Here is a 21,379-nt window from a genome sequence, read left to right as displayed (position 1 = left end):
AACCACGTAAAATGTTTATTAAAAACCTCACAGCTTATTTAATGATTCAAGTTGAAACAGTATGTAATAAGGCTGTCTGCAACGAATGCTTTCCTAACAATCTTATTTAATCTTTGCATAGCCATGGTTTTGATTATCTTACTCCTACAATTCGGATTTTCTTTCTTTTTTTAAATATTATTTAGCAGAAAATTTGAGCCATTTTATAAAATGCTGCTTGTGAGAGAGCTTAGATTAAGATTAAAAAACAATTTATTTATTTTTTTTCAATTACATCATTTCAATCTTTAAAATAATTTTTAAAATATATAAATACTTAAATTATTTTGAACACTGAAGGGCCCATTTAATACACCTCTGGTTTATGGAATGCCTCATAATCGTAGATAACACATTAGTTAAAGTTTATTAATGATGTGATTTATATTATTTAAAAATGCTATGTAATATGTTTATCATAACTAAACCGATTTGAAAATAAATCTTATTCTTATTCTTATTCTTATTCTTATTCTTGTTAGCTTAACAACTTTGGGGACTTTTATTTAATTTTGATTGGTTGGTTCATCAAAATGGTTCATCTCTTTAAATTCCTGACATTAAGTAACGCACCAATAACAAGCTAACAACAGTTTGAATGAGAATATAACAGTAAAGTAAAGTTATATAAAAGAAGAAGCTTTTTATAGTGCCTATAAATCATACGTCATACTGGCCTATTATTGGTTAATAATAATAGGGATAAAGCACAAACAGATTTTTTAGATTAAAATTAAGGGAGGTGTTAGCTAACAATACTGGTATAATATTATACAGGGTGTTTTTTTTAATAAGTTAAAAGTATTGCTTAATTTAACCCACTTGCCATTGAAAGAAATTAATAATCTATATCTTAATTTCTTCATTGATGTGGGACATTTTGTATGAGAAAAAAATATTTGGCGATTTTCAACAAATTCTGCCATAAAAAACGGTTTTTCCAAAGTACCTATTTTTGGAAGATTTTTGGATCATGATGAATTTAAAGAGTGTGCAAAAATGCGTACATCAAAAATCAAATTGCGTGGCTTGTGTTAATAGTAGAAAAATGTTACGCATACCGTTAGAATTGTCATAAACTCTAATTTTTGGAAATATTTGTAACACATACAGGCTATTTGTAGTATAGAAGCTACATTGGAAAATGTGAGAAGTGTTGAAAATTTTAAGTAAGTTGGGACATTTTACCACGTAGCTTCTAAACTATACGTAGCACAGGAATAATTCTTACACACCTAAAAACTAGAGTTTATAACGATTCTAACGATATGCATAACATTTTTCTACTATTAAAACAAGCCGCTCTATTTGATTTTTAAAAATGTACGCATTTTTGCAAACCCTTTAAATTAGTCATGATCCAAAAATCTTCCAAAAATAGGTACTTTGGAAAAACCGGTTTTTAAGGCAGAATTTGTTGAAAATCGCCAAATATTTTTTTCTCATACAAAATGTCCCACATCAATGAAGAAATTAAGATATAGATTATTAATTTCTTTCAATGGCAAGTGGGTTAAATTAAGCAATACTTTTAACTTATTAAAAAAAACACCCTGTATTAATATTCGTAGAAAACTAGCTATAATACGATAATATACACGATTATTCAGTATGGCAAAGAACCGGCTTTAATCCAGCAGATATTAATCAGTTTCTAAGTCATACTAGAAAATGTATAATTAATGAATTAAAGAGTAGCTTCATTACAGAAATTCCATTATTGGTAAAAAGTTATTCCAGGGTTGTGGACATTTTGCATCGTAAAAAAATGGCGCATTTTTTTGACAAAAACTAAAATTGTTTTGTAGATTTTTATTTTAATTATTTCATGCAAAAGCATAAGTATTCGTTGGGTGTCCAAACGTTTCAACCACAAATTTAAAACCACAGAATGGGTAATTTTGTGTATCATTAGTGGGCAGGTACATTGATTTATAGGCCATTGTCTTATCCCTGTAGATACCTGGTCACTATACCTTAGTTGCCTTTTCTATTGCCACTCCTTTGTTGCTTGTATTCCCTAGAAAAAGAAAAAAAGGAACTGTACTTGCTACTAATATTATGTACATTTTGACATACCCTGTTCAAAATTATTAACATTCTATTGATAGCAGAGATCTAAAGGGATAAGACAATGGCCGATAAATTGATGTACATCCCTAATGATGATACACAAAATTACCCCTTCTATAGATTGTAATCATTGATTGAAATGTTAAATCACTCAACTTAATAAACCAACCAATCAAAATCAATAAAAGTCCCCAAAGTTGTTAAGCCAACGAATAAGATGCTGTTATCATAAAACTTTGGGGACTATTGTAATTAACAGCCCAATGTCCCCTCCCTGACTTTAAAAACAAAATGTACTCAAATCCTAGCATATTGGTCATCCTGGAAAATGGCATGTAATTATAAAGCGGGGGATTCAACTAGAAAATCCTCACAGTTGGTTTATACTTTGTAGAGGTTGTACCTTTAGTATAGTTAGTTGCATTTTAACCATGCACTGTGACTCTGTTCTATAAATTTATCAGGGATTTAAAGGATAAGACAATTGCCGATAAATTGACGTGTTTCTCCAATAATGATACACACAATTACTTCTTTTTGTAGATTACAATTAGTGGTTAAAATGTTTGGACACTTAACTTAACGAATTAGCCTATCAAAATTTAATAAAACTCCCCAAATTTATTGGGCCATGAGGAATAAGGAAACGTTATAATACTTTGGAGACTAATGTAATATAAAGCCCATTTTTAACCATGCACTGTGATCCACTTAGTAGTTCCATATTTATACTTCCAGTATGGCTTTGCAAACCGATTTATATCCGCTGGATTAGAACCGGTTCTCAGCTATACTGAAAAATTATTTATAGTATTGTATTGCAGAAATTTTAGAATATTAGAATAATAATCATAAAATTAATACCAGTTGTGTTAGCCCGAGCCTTCGGCCCCTCGGGGATAACAAAACTAGTTTTAATCATATAATTTTTCAATTCAATATCCACGGAAAGCTGTCATTAAAACGATACGATAATAGTTATTTCTCGTATCGTATTATATACGGCTTTCCGCGGATATAGAATGTACAATTATAAGATTAAAACTAGTTTTTTTAGCCCCGTGGTGCCGAAGGCACCGGCTAAAAAAACTAGTTTTAATCTTATGATTGTACATTTCTATATTCGTAGAAAACTGGATATAATACGATGCTAGACATAGTTTTTTCGTATGGATGAGAACCAGTTCCTATCCACCGGAATCGAATGAATACGAGAAATAATTATTCTCATATTGCAATCGATACATAATTATGTACTTGGATGTTGCACCAGATTTTCACGTACTCTAATAAAGTAATACTCCCAGCTGTCTAACATACCATCCTCTCCCTTTCTAGTGGATGAACGAACTGACCAATCAATGAGGTCTATATTAGCAATCAAAATTGACGACAAATTTTCCCTTGTTAATATATCCACGTCTAGTCGTATGGCCGTAATATAATGATAAACAAAATATCCCTTTCTAGTTTGTACTATCCAATCAAGACTAAAAGTGTCCAAAGTATTTAAGCTAACAGAAAAGCAATAAATGTAAGAAATTAAAAACGTTTTTGAATTATTTATACTATTTTCATATTTTTATTTTATCTCATCTTACTCTAATCATGGCATTAATATAAATTTACAATTAATATCAAATGGAATAGAACCGGTTCTTAGCCTTACTGAAAAATCATGTATTAGAGACAATTTTCCACAAATATTAAAATAAAAATCATAAAATTAATACCAGTTTTGTTAGCCCGGGTCTGAAATTGTTAGATTTTAATGAAAGTATTATTAGTTTTGTTTTATATTGTAAACTTTTTCATTACAGGGAAAAAACAAATATAAAATGACAGAGTTAGACTTTAGTTTGGGAGAAAGTAACTGGTAACTTTTTAATGAAGCAGCTTATAGTGCAAATAAAAAATGACGCCATACTGGCCTACCATTGGTCAATTAAAAAGTATACTGGCTTGTCATAGGTAATTTAGTCTGTGCATCGGCTCATCATTGGTCATTTGTATTGTATGACGTCATTTTATTTATAAACACTTTAAGTTGCTTCCTTTTTAATTGCGAAGCTACTCTATAATGGATTGTGTCTTTCTTTATGTCAGGCTAGTTGACAGATTTATGTAATATTCCAAATTGCTTAGTTTTGGTAAAACTACAGTTGTTGCTGTCCTTGTTATATTTACTTTTTAAAAGCGAAGCTTTTCTATAATTAGGGTCGGTACGTCCGTACGTCCATAACGGATAGCTTTTTCCGTTAATTTAGGCATGTTAGAATTGTCCTATCGATTTCAAATTTTGCATGGTGATTCCTTTAGTAGTTAGGTACGATTTAGAAAGCGTAGCAACTCTATAATCATTACCAAAATGTCCGTACGTCCATTTTAAACATGTTGATTTTTTTACTTTTTTAACAACAAATTTTTATGTGATCAAGTCATCGGATTGATCTGATTTTTGGTATATTGATTCCTGGGACAACAAAGTATAATGTAATAAGCAAAGCAACTCCATAATCAAGCCCTAAAAATGTAAGTATGTCCATAAAAATTATCCTGTATCAAGCAGTTTTACAACAAATTTACTTACAATTTTGCTTTGACTCTTATAAATTTATATTATGATAATTAAGTTCTAACACTATACAAGTGTTAATGTCCGTTTGTCCTACCGTTTCAGTGCTTCGCTTTTATGGATGTTGTCATCCTTGTTTTTCTAAAATTAGGATTGGTCTATCCGTTCGTCCATAATAGTTGGGTACGATTTAGAAAGCGTAGAAACTCTATAATCGTTACCATAATGTCCGTACGTCTATTTTAAACATGTTAATTGTTAACTTTAAATATAAAATTTATGATATAATAATCCTATTGATCTGATTTTTGGAGTACTAATTCCTAGGTAAACTAAGTACAATGTTACAAGCAAAACATCTCTATAATCAAGTTCTTAAACAATATCCTGCAGTTTAAAAAGATACTTTAAATTTAGTTTAGACTTATCTAAATTCTGCTTATTCAGATCTGACACTCTACAAGTGTTAATTTCCGTTTGTCCTACCGTTCTAGAGCTTCGTTTTTATGGATGTTATCTTCATTTTTAAGGTGGGGTTTCTCCCCATGGCACGAGTTCGAATCCTCCAAGAATATTTTATTAATTGGCTCCGGAGATATCCGACACATCATCTTACACGCATCCAAACAAAAACAGGTAAGACTTAAGGATATAAAGGAATAAGACAATGATTGATAAATTGATATTTAATCCCAAAATTACACATTCCGCAGATTAGTATTAGTGGTTGGAACGTTTGAACACTTAACTTAACCAACCAATAAAAATTCAAAAAGTCCCAAAAGTTGTTCAGTTAATAAATAAGAAAACGTTAATATAAAACTATGGAGTCTAGTGTAATAAACAGTTCAATGTCCCCTCCATTCCTGTATCCCTGAAGTTTCAGTGTATAGGAGAACCATATCAGTTAAGCGGTTAGCTTCAGATAAAAAAAATCTTACTCCTTAATATAAGAGGATTACATGAAGTGTATTTCAGGGTAAAATCTATGTTTTGGAAACGAAAATGGACATCTATGCTAGACAGGTAAGAAATAAAATTTTAGGATCAACTGCAGTTGACGGTAAAATATTCCTGGTAACGAATATTTCCAAAAATCAATGAATTTTAAATGCTGCTAGCTGCCAAACGGCTGAACGTACAGATCATGCCTGCACACCGTTTAAAGCGACATAAGAAGCCATACAAATAATCTGAAATAGCCAAGATCCAATAATGCACAGGGAAAGCTTCACTGAAGAAAAAACGCGTAAAATAGGTCTTTTTCGCGCATTTCTCTGCACTGCGAGATAATTGTGCATTATTGAATTATGGCTATTCCAGATTATTTGTAGGCCTTCTTATGCTGCATAAAACGGTGTTCGGGTATGATCTATACGTTCAGCCGTTTGGCAGCTGGCAGCCTTTAAAATTCATAGATTTTTGGAAATATTCGTTACCAGAAATATTTACCGTGAACTGCAGTTGATCAAATGTTTGATTTTATTTTTTGATATGCTACAAAGTTTCTATCACAAGAAAGAAAAGGGAAAGTACTTTTTGAAATAAAGGATAAAAAGTTTTCAAAACCGATAGTTGTTAACTTATATGACCAAGCTCATTCAACTTGCATTATAAAAAGCTTGTTATATATAGCAGAAATATAGATTGGTTTAATGATTTATTATTACTTTGATCATACTACAGAGTATCCTATTCACTTATAAAGTGAAACTTGTAGCTGGCTAAAATAACGACCCCCCCCCCCCAAACAGGTTTATGTTTGTGTAGTTTTGATGATAGGATATGTTACTGCCTAAAATATCGGATTTTATCAATTACTAGTAAAGAAATTATCTGTTTACTACCTAATTTTTTTTATATATCTTCATTTATGAATTTGTTTTAGATATTGTTATTAAATCTGTTACTAAGCGACAAATTCGAAGCACAAGAAAAGGTAATTTTTTTTGCTTTTGAAATAAAAATTTCTCATTTTTCTCTATTAGTCTCAACCTATGGGCTAACAAAACTGTTAATAATTTATTGATTTTTATTTTATTATCCGTGGAAATAGTCTTTAACATATTGCTATACGTGATTTTTCATTATGGCAGAGAACCGGCTCTAATCCAGCGGATATTACGCGGTTTCGAAGCCATATTACTGAAAATATTGTTTTTAATTTTCCTAGGCTGAAATGTATCTGGAGATCTATGGAAATATTTGTGTTAGTGAGAAAAGTGCGCAGTACATTAGAAAATCCGCAAAGAAATTTGATAAATTGGTAAGAAATTTCTATTTCTCAAGAACGATTATGTCCAAAGCAGCAAAGATTTTGAGGATTGGCTGCTTTAAAGACAGCTTTCTGCTATAGAGTTTAAAGGAGAAAGTCGCTCAAAAAATCAGCATGTCACGTCATAAAAATGAAGAGTTATCCATCTCTTTTTAGGGATTTTCTTTCCCACTCCTCCTCCTCTCATTCCTCATTTTTATGACGTCAGAATTTTTTGAACAACTTTCTTTTTTCACCAAATCATTTACCTCGTTTGGGCGGAATTCTTATACGAGTTTAAGCGATCATCCGATTGTAAGAGGGTGTAATACTTTAACACCTAGGTCAATTAACATACAGCCCTTTGATTACACGATATTTGTCTGAAAGTCCTAACTGTGCATGCTGTCACGCCTGTTTATACCCAAAAGCATTTCCCTATTCTCTCTATTAGTGTCACGTATCTGAAATAGCAGCAGTAGGATTTATTTTTTAACGTCTTTTGTATGACTCTGTTTTGACCAGACTGAAACCCAACACCTCCCTTCCGTGGGTAGAGCCAACAAAAAAGGGATTAATCCTTAAATCTTTTTTGTTTAAAATACTCTATAAAACAACAGACAATACATCAATTTAAATTTTACTGATGCTAATAATGATATTTTTTATGTTAAGATAGGAGCAAGAGAATCCATACAGCCATTCAATTTCTCCAGGTAATTATTTCAGGGATCTAAAGGGATAAGACAATGACCGATAAATTGATGTACGTCCCCAATGTTTATACACAAAATTACCTCTTCAATATTACAAGTGTTTGTAAACTTTTGACACACAGCTTCATGAACCAACTAATTAAAATCAATAAAAGTCCCAACGTTGCTAAGCCAACGAATAAGAAAACGTTGTTATACAGATTTAGGGACTAGAGTAATAAACAGCCAATGTCCCCTCCCTCCCTCAAGATGTATCCAATCTTATTTCAAATCTGAAATTTGAATATAACAACAATGGATATAGGATATACATGGATATAATGACAGGAGAAAATACCTTGTCAACTTAGCTATTATGGACATCATTTATTGATCAATTAGTTCTTCGAGAAGGAGGGGATTTTAGACAGCTGCGAGCATTACTGTATCAAAGTACATGCAAATATGGTGCAACATCCAAATGATAATTTAACGATTATAACAACAAAGACTCAGAGCTAACAGGAAGGACACTTGTCCCCAAAGTTTTTAATAAAGTTTACTTATTCGATGGCTAAAAAATTTTGGAGACTTTTCATGAATTTTACTGGTTCATTCATTAAATTGAGTGTCAAACGTTTTAACCTAAAATGTGATCTATAGACAGGGGAATTCGGTGTATCAACATTTTGGATGTACATCAATTTATCGGTCATTGTTTTATCCCTTTAGATCCCTACATATCTTAGTTGCATATTTAAGTACATTTTATTTTGACCTTGTTGCCTTGCAGTTTTTTTTTTTATAAAACAGGAACAATATTTTCAGGGATAAGGGATGGAAACCTGGCCATAAATTAGGTCCCAGCTTAGTTTTGAAAGGGATAATGCAACTTTTACCATTTTCTAATTAAATGAAGTCATTGGCGAATGGCTCCTATTGGCTACCTCACTAAACCAATAGTGATTTGGGTAATTTGGGCTTGTTTTGTACTAACCAATAGACAACTGGCGAATGGCAATATAAAAAACGGGGCAAAGTGTGCATCATAGAAAAATTTCAAAACACAAACAAATTTCTGCTTCTAAAATAAATATAATAAAACATAAACAAGTGATGTTTGATCACAACAGCTTATTTTCAAATCTGCTTAGAGTTACACAATCAGAAAAGGAACCTATAGAAAAAAACAAAAATAGAGGAATTATTATTTTGGAATGCAAGTAGCTAAGAATTTTAATTTTGTAGCTTATAAAGAAACTGTTGTATTTATTTAAGTAACTTATTCACTTATACTTGATTTATTTATTTTCGACTTTGAATTTTAATAAGCCATGATAACAAAATATTTTTAAATTCCATTTTACTCATAAATAAAATGCAAACAAATCTGTTTCAGGCCAACCAAATTAACAATAAACCATCTGAAAAATTTAAATTAATACAGTACACAATATGAATGTTTTGAGGAAATAATAACATAATTGAAATAAAAGCCATTGACATATTGGTTCTATAAAAAGTTATATTTTTACTTTAGACTAGCTACCTGAATTTTATTCTATAATTTATATTTTTAACGCTTATTTAGATATATTATTAGAGTTGATAATGAACTAATGCACGATCCCACAAAAGGTTTTTTAGGCCTAGGCTTGAAATAGGCCTGAAATAATATTTTCCTACGTTTCACATCCCTTATCCCTGAACATTTTGAAGAAAATAGCATAATGGTCAGGAAGGAGGGGACATTGAATCGTAAGAAGTTTTACAAAATGTCTAAAAAATTTAGCCATGTGACGTCATAAAAATGAGGGATGAGAGGAGAAGTGGGAAAGAAAACCGCTAAAGAAGAAATGAATAATCCTTCATTTTTATAACGTAACATGGCTGTTTTTTGAGACACTAGTGCCTAAAGTTTTATAACCATGTTATCTTAATCGGTAGCTCAATGATTTTAGGTATTTTATTGAATTTTAATCAGTTAGTTCCATACTGTTCTTTTAATCTGCAAAATCTTAATTTTGTCTGTTCGTCCGTAAGACACGAATTGGGGGAAACATGATTTTCTCGGCCACTATTAAAGATACACGACTGAAACTTCTTGTCAACATTACCCTTATTATAGATCATAATCAACTATAAAAGCTTCTTGTATATTTTTACGCATATTTCTCAATATCGATGGTGTTTTTGATTTGTTTTAAATATAAATATAAAAAGACTTAAAAATACGAGAAAAAGGTTTCGTGATTTTTTCTCTAATAAATCTATTCTTGATTTTAACAAATGCTTTTTAAATATTTTTGTTTGTATTCCAATCCATGAATATTTTGTGCTTCGCTACATATGGATGTTGTCATCCTAGTATTACCTTAGTTTGTCCTGCAGTTTTGAATAATCTTTATCCCTGCTTTATTTTTGAGGAGCGGGTTTATGCAGTTTGACAATATTGACAAATTATAGATATTTCTTTTTGTAGCGCAGCCTCTGTATGATTAGATAATGTATGTAGATCAATCTAATGAACTATAAATAAAAGTTAATTTTTTATATAGACTAAAAAGTAGAATTGGCTTAAAATTATCAAGCTATTTCAATAACATTATATGATCTATCGCATCGTATTGTAGACAGCTTTCCTCGGATATTAAAATGAAAAATTATAAGATTTTGTGATTTTTATTTTAATATTCGTGGAAAACTATCTATAATACTATACTATACATGATTTTTCAGTATGGCCAAAGAATTGATTCTATTCCAGCGGACATTTATCGATTTGGAAGCATACTGAAAAAGAATATTATGGACAAACCCCACTAAAAATTTACTTAAATCTTAAAAGTTCCGTCTAATCGCACTGTATAATAATTTTTTATCTGAAAATTTGATATATTTCTATTGCTTTGCTACGTTTAGACCAAATTTTCTTTGTTATTGGTAAATTTCAGGAAGTGCATAGTTTTCTATAGAAACAAAATTTCTTGCATATTTTAGCTTTTTTTTTTGTAGATTTTCATATATTGCTTTCTTATTAGCAATCCTTTTTACAAATTTTTGGTTCTTTCCCATAAAATGCCTTGTTATGCACAAAATCCCCCCTCACTTTTTTTACTTTGCAAAGGTTAGGCATAAGAAAAAAATATTTAAAAAAATTTTTTTGGGGGGCGAAATTTGGGTTATTACATCCATGGCCATAGGACAACTGATCGTTTGATTGCACGACCTTGTCTGTAAGTTCTAATTGTGTAGGATGATCCGTTTTACCATTTTTCAGACCAAGGCAATCATATGTTTTGTACTATTAATGTCATGTGTTTGACTAAGCAGCAGTATGAAATATTCTTTCATCCTTTCACTAGGCACAAACAGACATTCAGCCAAAGATGGTACAATACAATATTTATTTGTCGCATCGTATTATAGACAGTTTTCCGCGGATATTGAAATGAAAAATAATAAGATTAAAACCAGTTTTGTAAGGCTAACAAAACTGGCATTGACTTTATGATTTTTATTCAAATATTTATGGAAAATAAGCTGTAATACTATGCTATACATAGTTTTTCAGTATAGCTGAGAACTGGTTCTAATCCAGCGGATATTAATCGGATTCGAAGTAACATTGAAAAGTACATAAAAAATACAAACTTATATGTGTCATTTTGGTAGGATGAAAGAGAAAGATATGGATGCGCTTCAGAATATTTTCAAAAGGTAACAAAAAATATATTCTGATTTTTAGTAGTTCAGATACTCTAAATTTAAATATATCTGTTTGGTCATCTGTCCTAATTACTTGTTGTCGTTCAAAGTTCTGTTTATTATTACTAAATAATACTTTTGATGTTTTTCTTTACAAATTTTTGTAAGCCTTTTTAAAGAGACAATTATCAAGAGAGAGAGAGAGAGGGGGGGGGGATATTGGACTGTTTATTACTCTAGTCTCCAAAGTTTTACAATAACATTTTCTTATTCGTTGGTGAAACTTTGGCGATTCCTACTGAATTTTGATTGGTTTGTTTATTAAGGTGAGTATTCAAACGTTTAAACCACTAATTTTAATATACAGAAGTGGTAATTTTGTGTGTCATAATTGGGGATGTACATCAAATTATTGGCAATTGTCATATCCTGCAATTATCCTTGTTTTATTTTTAGATGGTCAAGTGAAAGCATTCCTCTGGACGAGGCAGATCTTTGTTGGGAGAAAAGAGTTAGAACTCTTCTAGGTTTGGATATTTCTTTAGATATAACAAAGGCATTTGATTCTGATCGATTACAATTTTTCGATACAATATTCTCTAAAGGGCTTGTGCCTCAAGTGATAGACCTCTCAATGATGACGGTAAAACGTTTATTCACTCGTTAGATATTGGGTTAACCTAAAGATAACCAACCCTTTGATTGCACAAAGTTGCGCCTGTATATGGTTAAGGCATTCCCCTACTTTCTATTAATTTCACATGCCTGGCATAGCAGCAGTTGGTACCATTTTAAACATCTATAGTATTATGCAATGTGATAAAGACTCGAACCAAACACCTCCCTGACAGCAAGCTGACATGTTACTAATTTTTCTAATGTCGGGGGTTTCTTTAAGATATAAATAAGGCTTTTAAATTTAATTTTGTATTAAAGAAAAAAAAACTATTAGCATTGTTAACCCTTACAGCTCGGGCCCCAATTCCCACCTTAATAGATCGGGGGGGGGGCTCAAAGAGCCCCCCCCTCTATCTCGGCTCCTGTTACAGATAAAGACGTAAAATTTTTTTCTGGTGGTTCATGTGTATTTTTAGAGAAAATTACTTTTTCTAGTCATAGCGGCCAGGCCGCTCCTTAGCCGCTTTTTAGCGGCCAGCCGCTAAATTTTAAAACAGCTGTAGAGCGGCCAATTTTGCAGCTAGGATGACCAAATTTTAGGACGAACTTTTATTTTTCATAACAAAAAAATTACTTTTTCTGATCATCGCCGAAAAACGGCAAATAACGGAAACCGCCATTTTCGGCGGTTACGGCGGTAAAACGGCGGTTGGCGGCGCCAATTAATATTTTTATCTGTTTGATGTTGCTCAAGAATTTACCAAAAAAAATTTTAGGTCTCTAGCTGTAATAGAAGCCACGATATTCATGATATATGTCTGTAGTAAAAGCCGGACAAAAATCGGTCATAAAGTCGGTCAGGGAGCGGTCAAACGGTCATAACACAACTTTTCTCAGAAGGTCATTGATATCTAAGTATTCACCAAAAAAATTTTAGGTTTCCCCTTATACACAAAAGTCATAATGTAGAAATTAAGATTTATTTAAATTTTTTTTTCTAATTTTGGTGCTACCCAACCGACTTTGACCGGACACCACGACCGACACAGACCAGATATCCTAATAAAATCAACTCTAGCCGACGTATAATTACTAAACTTAAAAAGTCATAAAGTCACAGCACTCCATCTTACCTACAAAAAAAATGAGATTGAAAAAACTAGAGGGGGGGGGCTCTTTGAGCCCCCCCCCCCCGATCTGTAAGGGTTAATTTCAATTATAATAATACTTTGTCGAACTAAAACGATGTGACCTCCTACATAATGTTAAAAAAAGAATGCTGTTATTAATTCGATATCAACAGAGAAAATAATATATTTTTAGGAGATAGATATGAATCCCGAGAAGGAGTATCCGAGGGGGATTTCTTGCAAGCTTATGCACCAAGAGGCGGTGCTGAATTGCACAGGAAAACATAGATAGATATTTGTTTCATTTTGTTCTTATTAACCCAGGACTAACACTTAACACTGCATCATCGGAAAGGTGATAGGTTCAAAACTCAACTAAAGACGTTAAAAATGATTCCTATTGCTGCTTTGTCAGGTGGGCGACATTATTCGTTAGAGTAACCCTAGCCTAAATAAGCATTGAATTCTCCTTTTTTAAAGTTTATTTAAGCGCTATATGTAATTTGGTCAAATCTTCGATTTATTAGTATTGCATGCTATTTAACAACTATATGGATGTTATTGGCCTCAATACAATTTTCTTTCAGGGGTCTAGGGATTGGACAATGGATCTAAAATTCACTTTTTTGGCTTGGACTTTGGGTACTAGAACTAATGCAACTTTTCTTATTTTGGCTATTTTAAAGACTTTGGGGAGTAGCGCATTGAATACCGCTGAAAGTTTTCTTAAAGCAGACAAATCTGATTTTCTTTAATATCTATGGTGTTGTATTTAGGAAACAGTATGTTAATTGGCGAACTACAGGACAGGCTTTTAGGTAAGGTTTCTATTGGTCCTAAAACAAAAAACTAAGAATCCTATCAGAATGTTATATGCTAAAAAAGTATACAAATTTTACGAAAGCATTATCCAAAGAAGTTTGATTATTTTAAGCTGACACATTATACGAATGAAATGAAAAAATAGCTGCCATTTTATTTTAAAAATTGTACACTTTCAAACTAATAATATTACTGGATTGTTCATCCTCCATTATCAAATGTTGGTTTAACAACTATGGCGACTTTTATTGTAAATTGAGTGCCCAAAAGTTTCAACCACAAATTGTAGTCTACAGAAGGGGTAGTTTTGTATATATCTATTGGGAAGGTACAATGTACATCAATTTATCCCTGCCAATTTACTGAGTAGGAACCTAGATCTTACATATTTATTATTTAAAGTGTATCAAATGAGGAAGAAGCCGAAGGCAATAGTACTCTCCTACTAAGCATCAGTTCTAAACCTTGCTTTTCTGGAGATATTGTTACAGGTACAGTTATTAATAGTGAGCTTAGGGTACAGTATTCTCCTACTTAGTATCATACTTGCTTTTCTGGAGATATTGTTACAGGTATAGCTACTAGTAATGAGGCTAAGGTAATAGTACTCTCCTACTTAGTATCATGCTTGCTTTTCTGGAGATATAGTTACAGGTATAGTTACTAGTAATGAGGCTAAGGTAATAGTACTCTCCTACTTAGTATCATACTTGCTTTTCTAGAGATATTGTTACAGGTATAGTTACTAGTAATGAGGCTAAGGTAATAGTACTCTCCTACTGAGCATCATACTTGCTTTTCTGGAGATATTGTTACAGGTATAGTTACTAGTAATGAGGCTAAGGTAATAGTACTCTCCTACTGAGCATCATACTTGCTTTTCTGGAGATATTGTTACAGGTACAGCTATTAATAGTGAGCTTAGGGTACAGTATTCTCCTACTTAGTATCATACTTGCTTTTCTGGAGATATTGTTACAGGTATAGTTATTAGTAATGAGGCTAGGGTAATAGTACTCTCCTACTAAGCATCAGTTCTAAACCTTGCTTTTCTGGGGATATTGTTACAGGTATAATTATAAGTAGTTAAGCTAGTGTAATAATATATAGATATATGGTATTAGAAATCAGCCGGATATCCGGTATCCTGCCAAATATTTATTCTATTAGACTTTCTTTTAAACTTAACTTTCAATTTTTTTTTTTCAATTTTCAGGACCATTTCTATCCAACGGCATTGATATCAAGACTGTTTACAGTATTCAGGTATTTCCAAGGAGGGAGGGAGGGCACATTGGAACATAAATTATATTGGCCCCCAAAGTGTTAAAAACATACCCTCCTTTGTTGTTTTAAAGATGTGGAAATTTAATGTTTATTTCTCGCATCGTATTATAAACAGCTTTCCGCGGATATAGAATTCGGCACCTCGGGGCTAAAAAAAAATGTTTTAATCTTGTGGTTGTACATTTTTATATTCGTAGAAAGCTGGATATAATACGATGCCGGATTCGAATGAATACGAAAAACAATATTATATATGTTTTTCTTTTCTATGACAACAGTACATCTGTTCTATAACTTATAATGTCTGTCTGTTAATCCAGGATTTTTTTGTGCTACGCTACTCGTTCTAATTATTAAAGTAAGCATTTTAAATCTTTAAGCTACTCTATATTTCACTTTGTCTGTCCGTAAGTACGTCCGTCGGTCATTATAAAAGACATAATTTTTATTTTTGGTGAAGGTTTTGTTATTTTCTATAAATCTTTTATTATTCTCTTTTCATATTTTCTCTTTCTTTTTTTAATCTCTCTTTTTTTATGGCCACTGAACATTTGTTTGATAATTCACTGTCTGTTTGTCAATAAATGCTTCCAAAGGAGAAATTGGGCTCTTTATTTCAACAGTCCCTAAGTTGTATAAAACGTTTTCTTATTCGTTGGTTTATCAACTTTGGGGACTAGTATTGAATTTTGATTAGTTGGTTCATTAAGTTTAGTGTCCAAATGCTTTAACGACAAATAGGGTAATTTTGTGTATTATCATTGGGATTGTACATCAATTTATCGTTCATTGTCTTATCCCTTTAGATCCCTGAAATGCTTCGATACTAATGGATATTTTCATACTTGATTTAGAATGAGGAGCCAGATGTAGAAATGTTCACTAAGTTAACAATTGAAAGATTAAAATCCGCCATCGAAAACATTGACCTAGAAAAGGTGAATTTTATAAAATTGCAATTTTTGCTAGAAATTAAAAAATATAATCATTAATATTCAGGGTCCAATTTTGTATAGGGCATATTCTGTACGTATGGGTTTTTTTTCGAGTTCTAAAAATATATATTCAATTTCATCTCTAAATTGTTTATTTTCTAAAATGTGCAAAATTGAAAAGAGTTTTAAAGCAAAAGTTAACATTATTGTTAATATATATTTATCGCATTATATATTCTCAGTTTCTATTTTTTTATTGACGTATACCTCCCACTTATTTAGAAGAGTACTAGTGGACGTGCCCCTAATATTAAGGGGATTTGTGGTCGAAGAAAAAGGGATGGATAGAAAAATAGCATTAAACCACCCCAAGACTTGAATCTGAAATAAAAAAATAACCTAAACCTATTCCAGTATCGATTTGAAGATTTCCTATAAAAGAGAGCTCAATTGGTCCAATAGTAATCGATATTTAAGCTACAAACAAAAAAACCTCACTGCTTTATATATTAGGATCAGCGGCTACGCCCCTTGAGGCCTTTAGGGGGCACTTGAGGAGGGGGAAGTCGAATTTGATAACTCAATTTCTAATTTTAGATTTTAAAAGTTATTAACCTTCCCAGGACCTATGAGGAGCTACCCTGTCAAGGTTCAGCGGTTAGTGAGATCCTTCAATACAAACAGATACCCAGACACACAGACAGACAAACATGGTTTTACTTTATTATAAGGATTAATTTTTTTAGATAAAATTCAGTGTACATTTCTTGTGTCCAAAATACTTGGATAAAAAGGACTTTACTAGCTTAGGTAACAATTTATATTTTTTAAAAACTGATATTAGAATATAACAACCTTATAAAAATCTTTGTATTTGGTCATTTTTAATAAAAAATTTTTAGCTGAAATTTTCTTATTGTTGATGTTAGAAGAACAATTTTTTCAGAAATGTTTCCTGGAACGTGAATACCTAGATTTCATATTGAGATGTATTTTAGTATTTTGGTAACATAAAAATTTTGGAAAAATTCCAACTCTCAGTTATGTGTCATACCCATATCTAAAAAGTCACTCAGTTATAGATTCCTATCTTTTACGAACAAAAAATGATATAGAAAAAACCGGAGGGGGGCGTTCAATGTCCCCATCTTCGCCCTGTAATTAAATTATATATCTTTCAACTATTTAGATATAAACAGTTGTTGGGTAGGAGTTTGTCTTACCCATGTGCTTCAGGATATCAAATTAAAGGTACATTTTTTAGTAACTGGACAAAGTGTCTCAAAAATCAGCCATGTGACGTCTTAAAAATGAGGAAGATGAAAGGTTAAGAAGGAAAGAAAACCTCTAAAAGAGAGATGGATAATCACTCAATTTTATGACGTCACATGGCCGATTTTTGAAACACTTTGTCCTGTCACAATTTTTAAAATAACATTTTACCTTGTTGTCCTAGGAACTTGTATTCCAAAAATCAGACTAATAGGATAATTACATCTTTGAAAAATTGTTGTCAAAAATCAACATATTATAAATTGACGTACGGACATTCTGATAACGATTATAGAGTTGTCACGCTTTCTAAACTAAACCAAAACGAAAGCACAATTCTCACCTGTCCAAATTAACAAAAAAAGCTAACCGGTCCGGATGTACTAGTACAGACTGACCCTAATTATAGAATAACTTCGGTTTTAATAACATTGCATATAACATTGTACTTTGTTGTCCAATGAAACTCGATTCTAAATATCAGATGAATGGATTATTAAATGAAATCAAAATTTTATTTCAAAAAAAAAAAAGAGTTTAGTGAACACAATAAAGTTGCTACGTTGCTTAAATGTGAATTCATTTTAACAATAATTTAGTCGAATTGCTCCTACTCTGTACGCTTTAGACTTTCTATATTTATTATCTAAAGGGATAGGACAATGGCGGATAAATTTATGTACATCTCCAATGATGACATACAAAATTACCGATTCTGTAGATTATAATTTGTGATTGTTTTAACATCCAACTTAGTGATTCAACCAATTAAAATAAAAATATTCCCCAAAGTTGTTGAGTCAACGAATAAGAAAACGTTATTTCGAAACTTTGGAGACCAGTGTAATAAACAGCCCATTGTCTTTTAGCTCCCTAATTTTTAATTTTTAATTTTGAAACTTTTAATTTTAAAAGATTAATATTTGAAGAATAAAATTGTATTTAGGGAGATATGGAAATTCTAACTGAAACACCAACCTTCATTTTACAAGTAAGCTGAGTTAGCGTAGTGCGGCGAAATTTGCGACCCACGAACGGCAAGACGACTGCGACTTATAGAGATGCTTCTCTCTCAATATTAACAAACACAAACAGCTTAGTTTCACAAGTGTATTAGGTCTTGAAGAACACAGTAATAGTGTCTGACTGATTATGACGTAACAAAAAAAATTAGCCAATGAGAGACCACCATTGGTCAATAACGGCCTCTCATTGGCTATTTTTTTTGTTACGTCATAATCAGTCAGACACTATTACCGTGTTTGGTCTTGATTTTTTACAATATTATATAAATTCCTTATACAAATTAGGCTAGGTATAACACTACAGGGTTAAATGCCTTCCCCTTTTGGGTGTATTTCTCCCCTTTTTGGGTGTATTTCTCCCCTTTTTGGCCGTTTCTCGCGGTCATACGGACGGACAAGCATGTAATTAAGAATATTTGTATTAATCATGAACCCTTGTAACCCATGTAAGTCAGGAGACCAACTTCCCAAAAAATTATAAACAAAAGGCCAAATGCTCACAAATTTTCAGCCGTCTATCCATAATAACAACCTAGAAATCACGTTTCTCTCATAGCCTTACAGACGAACAAGGGGGTTTATAGAAATAATTTGGCACTAAAACTTTTTTGATTTCAGGCAAAGTATTCCTTACAGCTGTTAGAGTCTTTTCAACTAAAGGTAACTTTCTTCTTTTAAGGTAAAAAAAATCAACTGTGATATGTACAAAAACAAGGATGACAACATCTGTAAAAACACAAAAAATCATGGACAAGAATACGGACAAGGAGATTTTAAGAGCATTTGTTAAAATTAATAATAGATTTATTGGGGGAAAATCATGAAACTTTTCTCACAAATATTTATATTTTGTATGATGATTAAAAGACTGATGGTTAAAGTAAAGTACATACTATACTGGACGTTCAGAACAACGGGAAATTTAATTTTGACACTATTATCCAAAAAAAAACTGTCTTTTATCTTTAAACACAAAAATTCCTAGGAAATATTATTTTGATATTGTCATTCAAAAAATTGGAAATGAAACCAAAAGCACCAAAGATATGATGAAATATGTAAAAATATAAAAGTAGCTTAGAACCTACCTAAAAGCAGTCCGAATGCCATGCATGTTATATTCTTAATTATGCTCCATATTGATGAAAATCACGTTTTCCCTAATTTGTAACTTGAAAAATTATCATAAACCAAGGATGACAACATCCATAAAAGCGAAGCTCTGAAATGGAAGGACAAACGAACATTAACACTTGTAGATTGTCAGAACTAAATAAGCAGAATATTTATGCATCAGTACAAACAATATTGTAAGTAAATTTGTTGCAAAACTGCATAAATAGATGATACTGTTTAAGGACATACTTACATTTATATTACTTGATTACAGAGCTGCTTCGCTTATTACATTATACTTTGTTGTCCCAGAAATCAATATACTAAAAATCAGATCATTTGGATAGTTAGATCACATAAAAATTTGTTGTTAAAAAAGTAGAAAAATCAACATGTTTAAAATTTACGTACGGACATTTGAAGAAAGATTATAGAGTTGCTACGCTTCTTAAATCGTACCTAACTACTACAGGAATCACTATGCAAAGTTTAAAATCGATAGGACAATTCTAACATGCCTAAATTAACGAAAACAAGCTATCTGTCTCAGATGTACGGACGTAGGGACGGACGGACGGACCGACCCTAATTATAGAGAAAATTCGCTACCAAAAAATGTTAATTTCAGGTAGAGAAAATGGTAGAAGCCAGCGGATTCCAGCTGGATCCAGAAAATAAATTCAACAAAACCTATTATCTTAGATTTGCTAAATAAAATATATAATTCAAAATATATTTTCCCTTGTTTTCTTGTAATTGGGCTACTCTATATTTTACTTTGTACAACATACACCAACCTAAAAATGTTAGGTCTGTTTCTAAAAAACATAAAAAAGTATTAATTGTATAATTTTATTATGTTTAATCTAGAATCAAAACCATCTTTAAAAACCCAGTGAGGAAGGGTACATGGGCTGTCCCCAAAGTTTTATCATAAAGTTTTCTTATTTATTGGCTAAAAAACATTGAGGACTTTAGAGAATTTTGATTTATTAAGTTGATTGTTCAAACACATCAACGCAAGGTAAGGGATCATTTTGTGTATCATCAATGGGGGTGTACATCTATTAATCAGCCGTAGTCGTATCCCTTTAGATTCCTGTTAAAAAAGCTTGGCGTAAGCTTGGCGTTATCCTCATTTTTTTCAATTTTTAGTAATTTAGTTAGCTTTCTAAAAATAATAATATCGCTGAAAATTTTCGTCGTAGTTAATGTTGCCCGTTCGCATATGATATCTAACAAAAAGTAAACAAAATTCCCTTTTTAAGTTTGACGAAAAATGTAGTCAGATGGATCATCTTAATATACTATGTCTATTGCTTCCTTAAAATTCTGTAATTCACCATTTTCCATATGGATAGGAAAACAGGGACTTAAAGGGATAAGACAATGGCCGATAAATTAGTGTATACCCCCAATGATGTACACAAAATTACCCCTCCCGTAGAGAAACGATTGGACTTAATTAACCAACCAATAGAAATTCGAAAAAAGTTTCCAATGTTGTTAAGCCAACGAATAAGAAAATGTTATAAAACTTTGGGGACTAAAGAAAAAAACAGCCCATTGTTCCCACTCTCTCTGGTATTTTCAATTTCATCAAAACTATTAAAAAATTCTCCAACACACACACACACACACACACTTAAATAAACCAGGGATTTCAAGGGATAAGACAATTGCCGATAAATTTATGTCCAATGATAAAAAGTCAACGAATAAAAAATGTCATTATAAGACTTTGGGGACTTGTGTAATAAACAACCCAATGTCCCCTTCTTCCCTGATTATCACACTCACACACACACACACCCAAACACTTAAATAAAG

The 21,379-nt window shown here is 31.7% G+C and overlaps 1 protein-coding gene across 1 annotated transcript; it reads left to right on the top strand.

The window, feature by feature from the left end:
* The first annotated feature begins 3,936 nt into the window (after window positions 1–3,936).
* Dnaaf3 (Dynein axonemal assembly factor 3) lies at window positions 3,937–20,284 on the top strand. The gene is made up of 18 exons (XM_080176293.1): window positions 3,937–3,988; window positions 5,218–5,323; window positions 5,666–5,713; window positions 6,576–6,626; window positions 6,861–6,953; window positions 7,617–7,657; window positions 11,312–11,356; window positions 11,801–11,871; window positions 13,286–13,374; window positions 13,873–13,910; window positions 14,317–14,405; window positions 15,131–15,180; window positions 16,056–16,139; window positions 16,883–16,946; window positions 17,326–17,387; window positions 18,355–18,399; window positions 19,052–19,093; window positions 20,178–20,284. Exons 1-18 carry the CDS (start codon window positions 3,951–3,953, stop codon window positions 20,262–20,264), a joined length of 1,143 nt encoding a protein of 380 aa, XP_080032419.1. The 5' UTR covers window positions 3,937–3,950; the 3' UTR covers window positions 20,265–20,284.
* Window positions 20,285–21,379: the final 1,095 nt, after the last annotated feature.

Source organism: Acartia tonsa, chromosome 11 (assembly GCF_053477335.1).
Source record: "Acartia tonsa isolate MP-2025a chromosome 11, ASM5347733v1, whole genome shotgun sequence".
Lineage (NCBI taxonomy): Eukaryota > Metazoa > Arthropoda > Copepoda > Calanoida > Acartiidae > Acartia > Acartia tonsa.
Note: the sequence above shows the minus strand (reverse complement) of the source record. Positions and strands in the feature narration are given on the sequence as shown.

Bases quoted from the DNA above. Each gene is read 5' to 3' on its own strand.
- Dnaaf3 (XM_080176293.1), top strand. From the start codon at position 3,951: ATGACAGAGTTAGACTTTAGTTTGGGAGAAAGTAACTG. The intron at 13,375-13,872 runs ACATAGATAGAT...GTATTTAGGAAA, and splicing joins GTGCTGAATTGCACAGGAAA to CAGTATGTTAATTGGCGAAC. The intron at 13,911-14,316 runs GTAAGGTTTCTA...TATTATTTAAAG, and splicing joins ACTACAGGACAGGCTTTTAG to TGTATCAAATGAGGAAGAAG.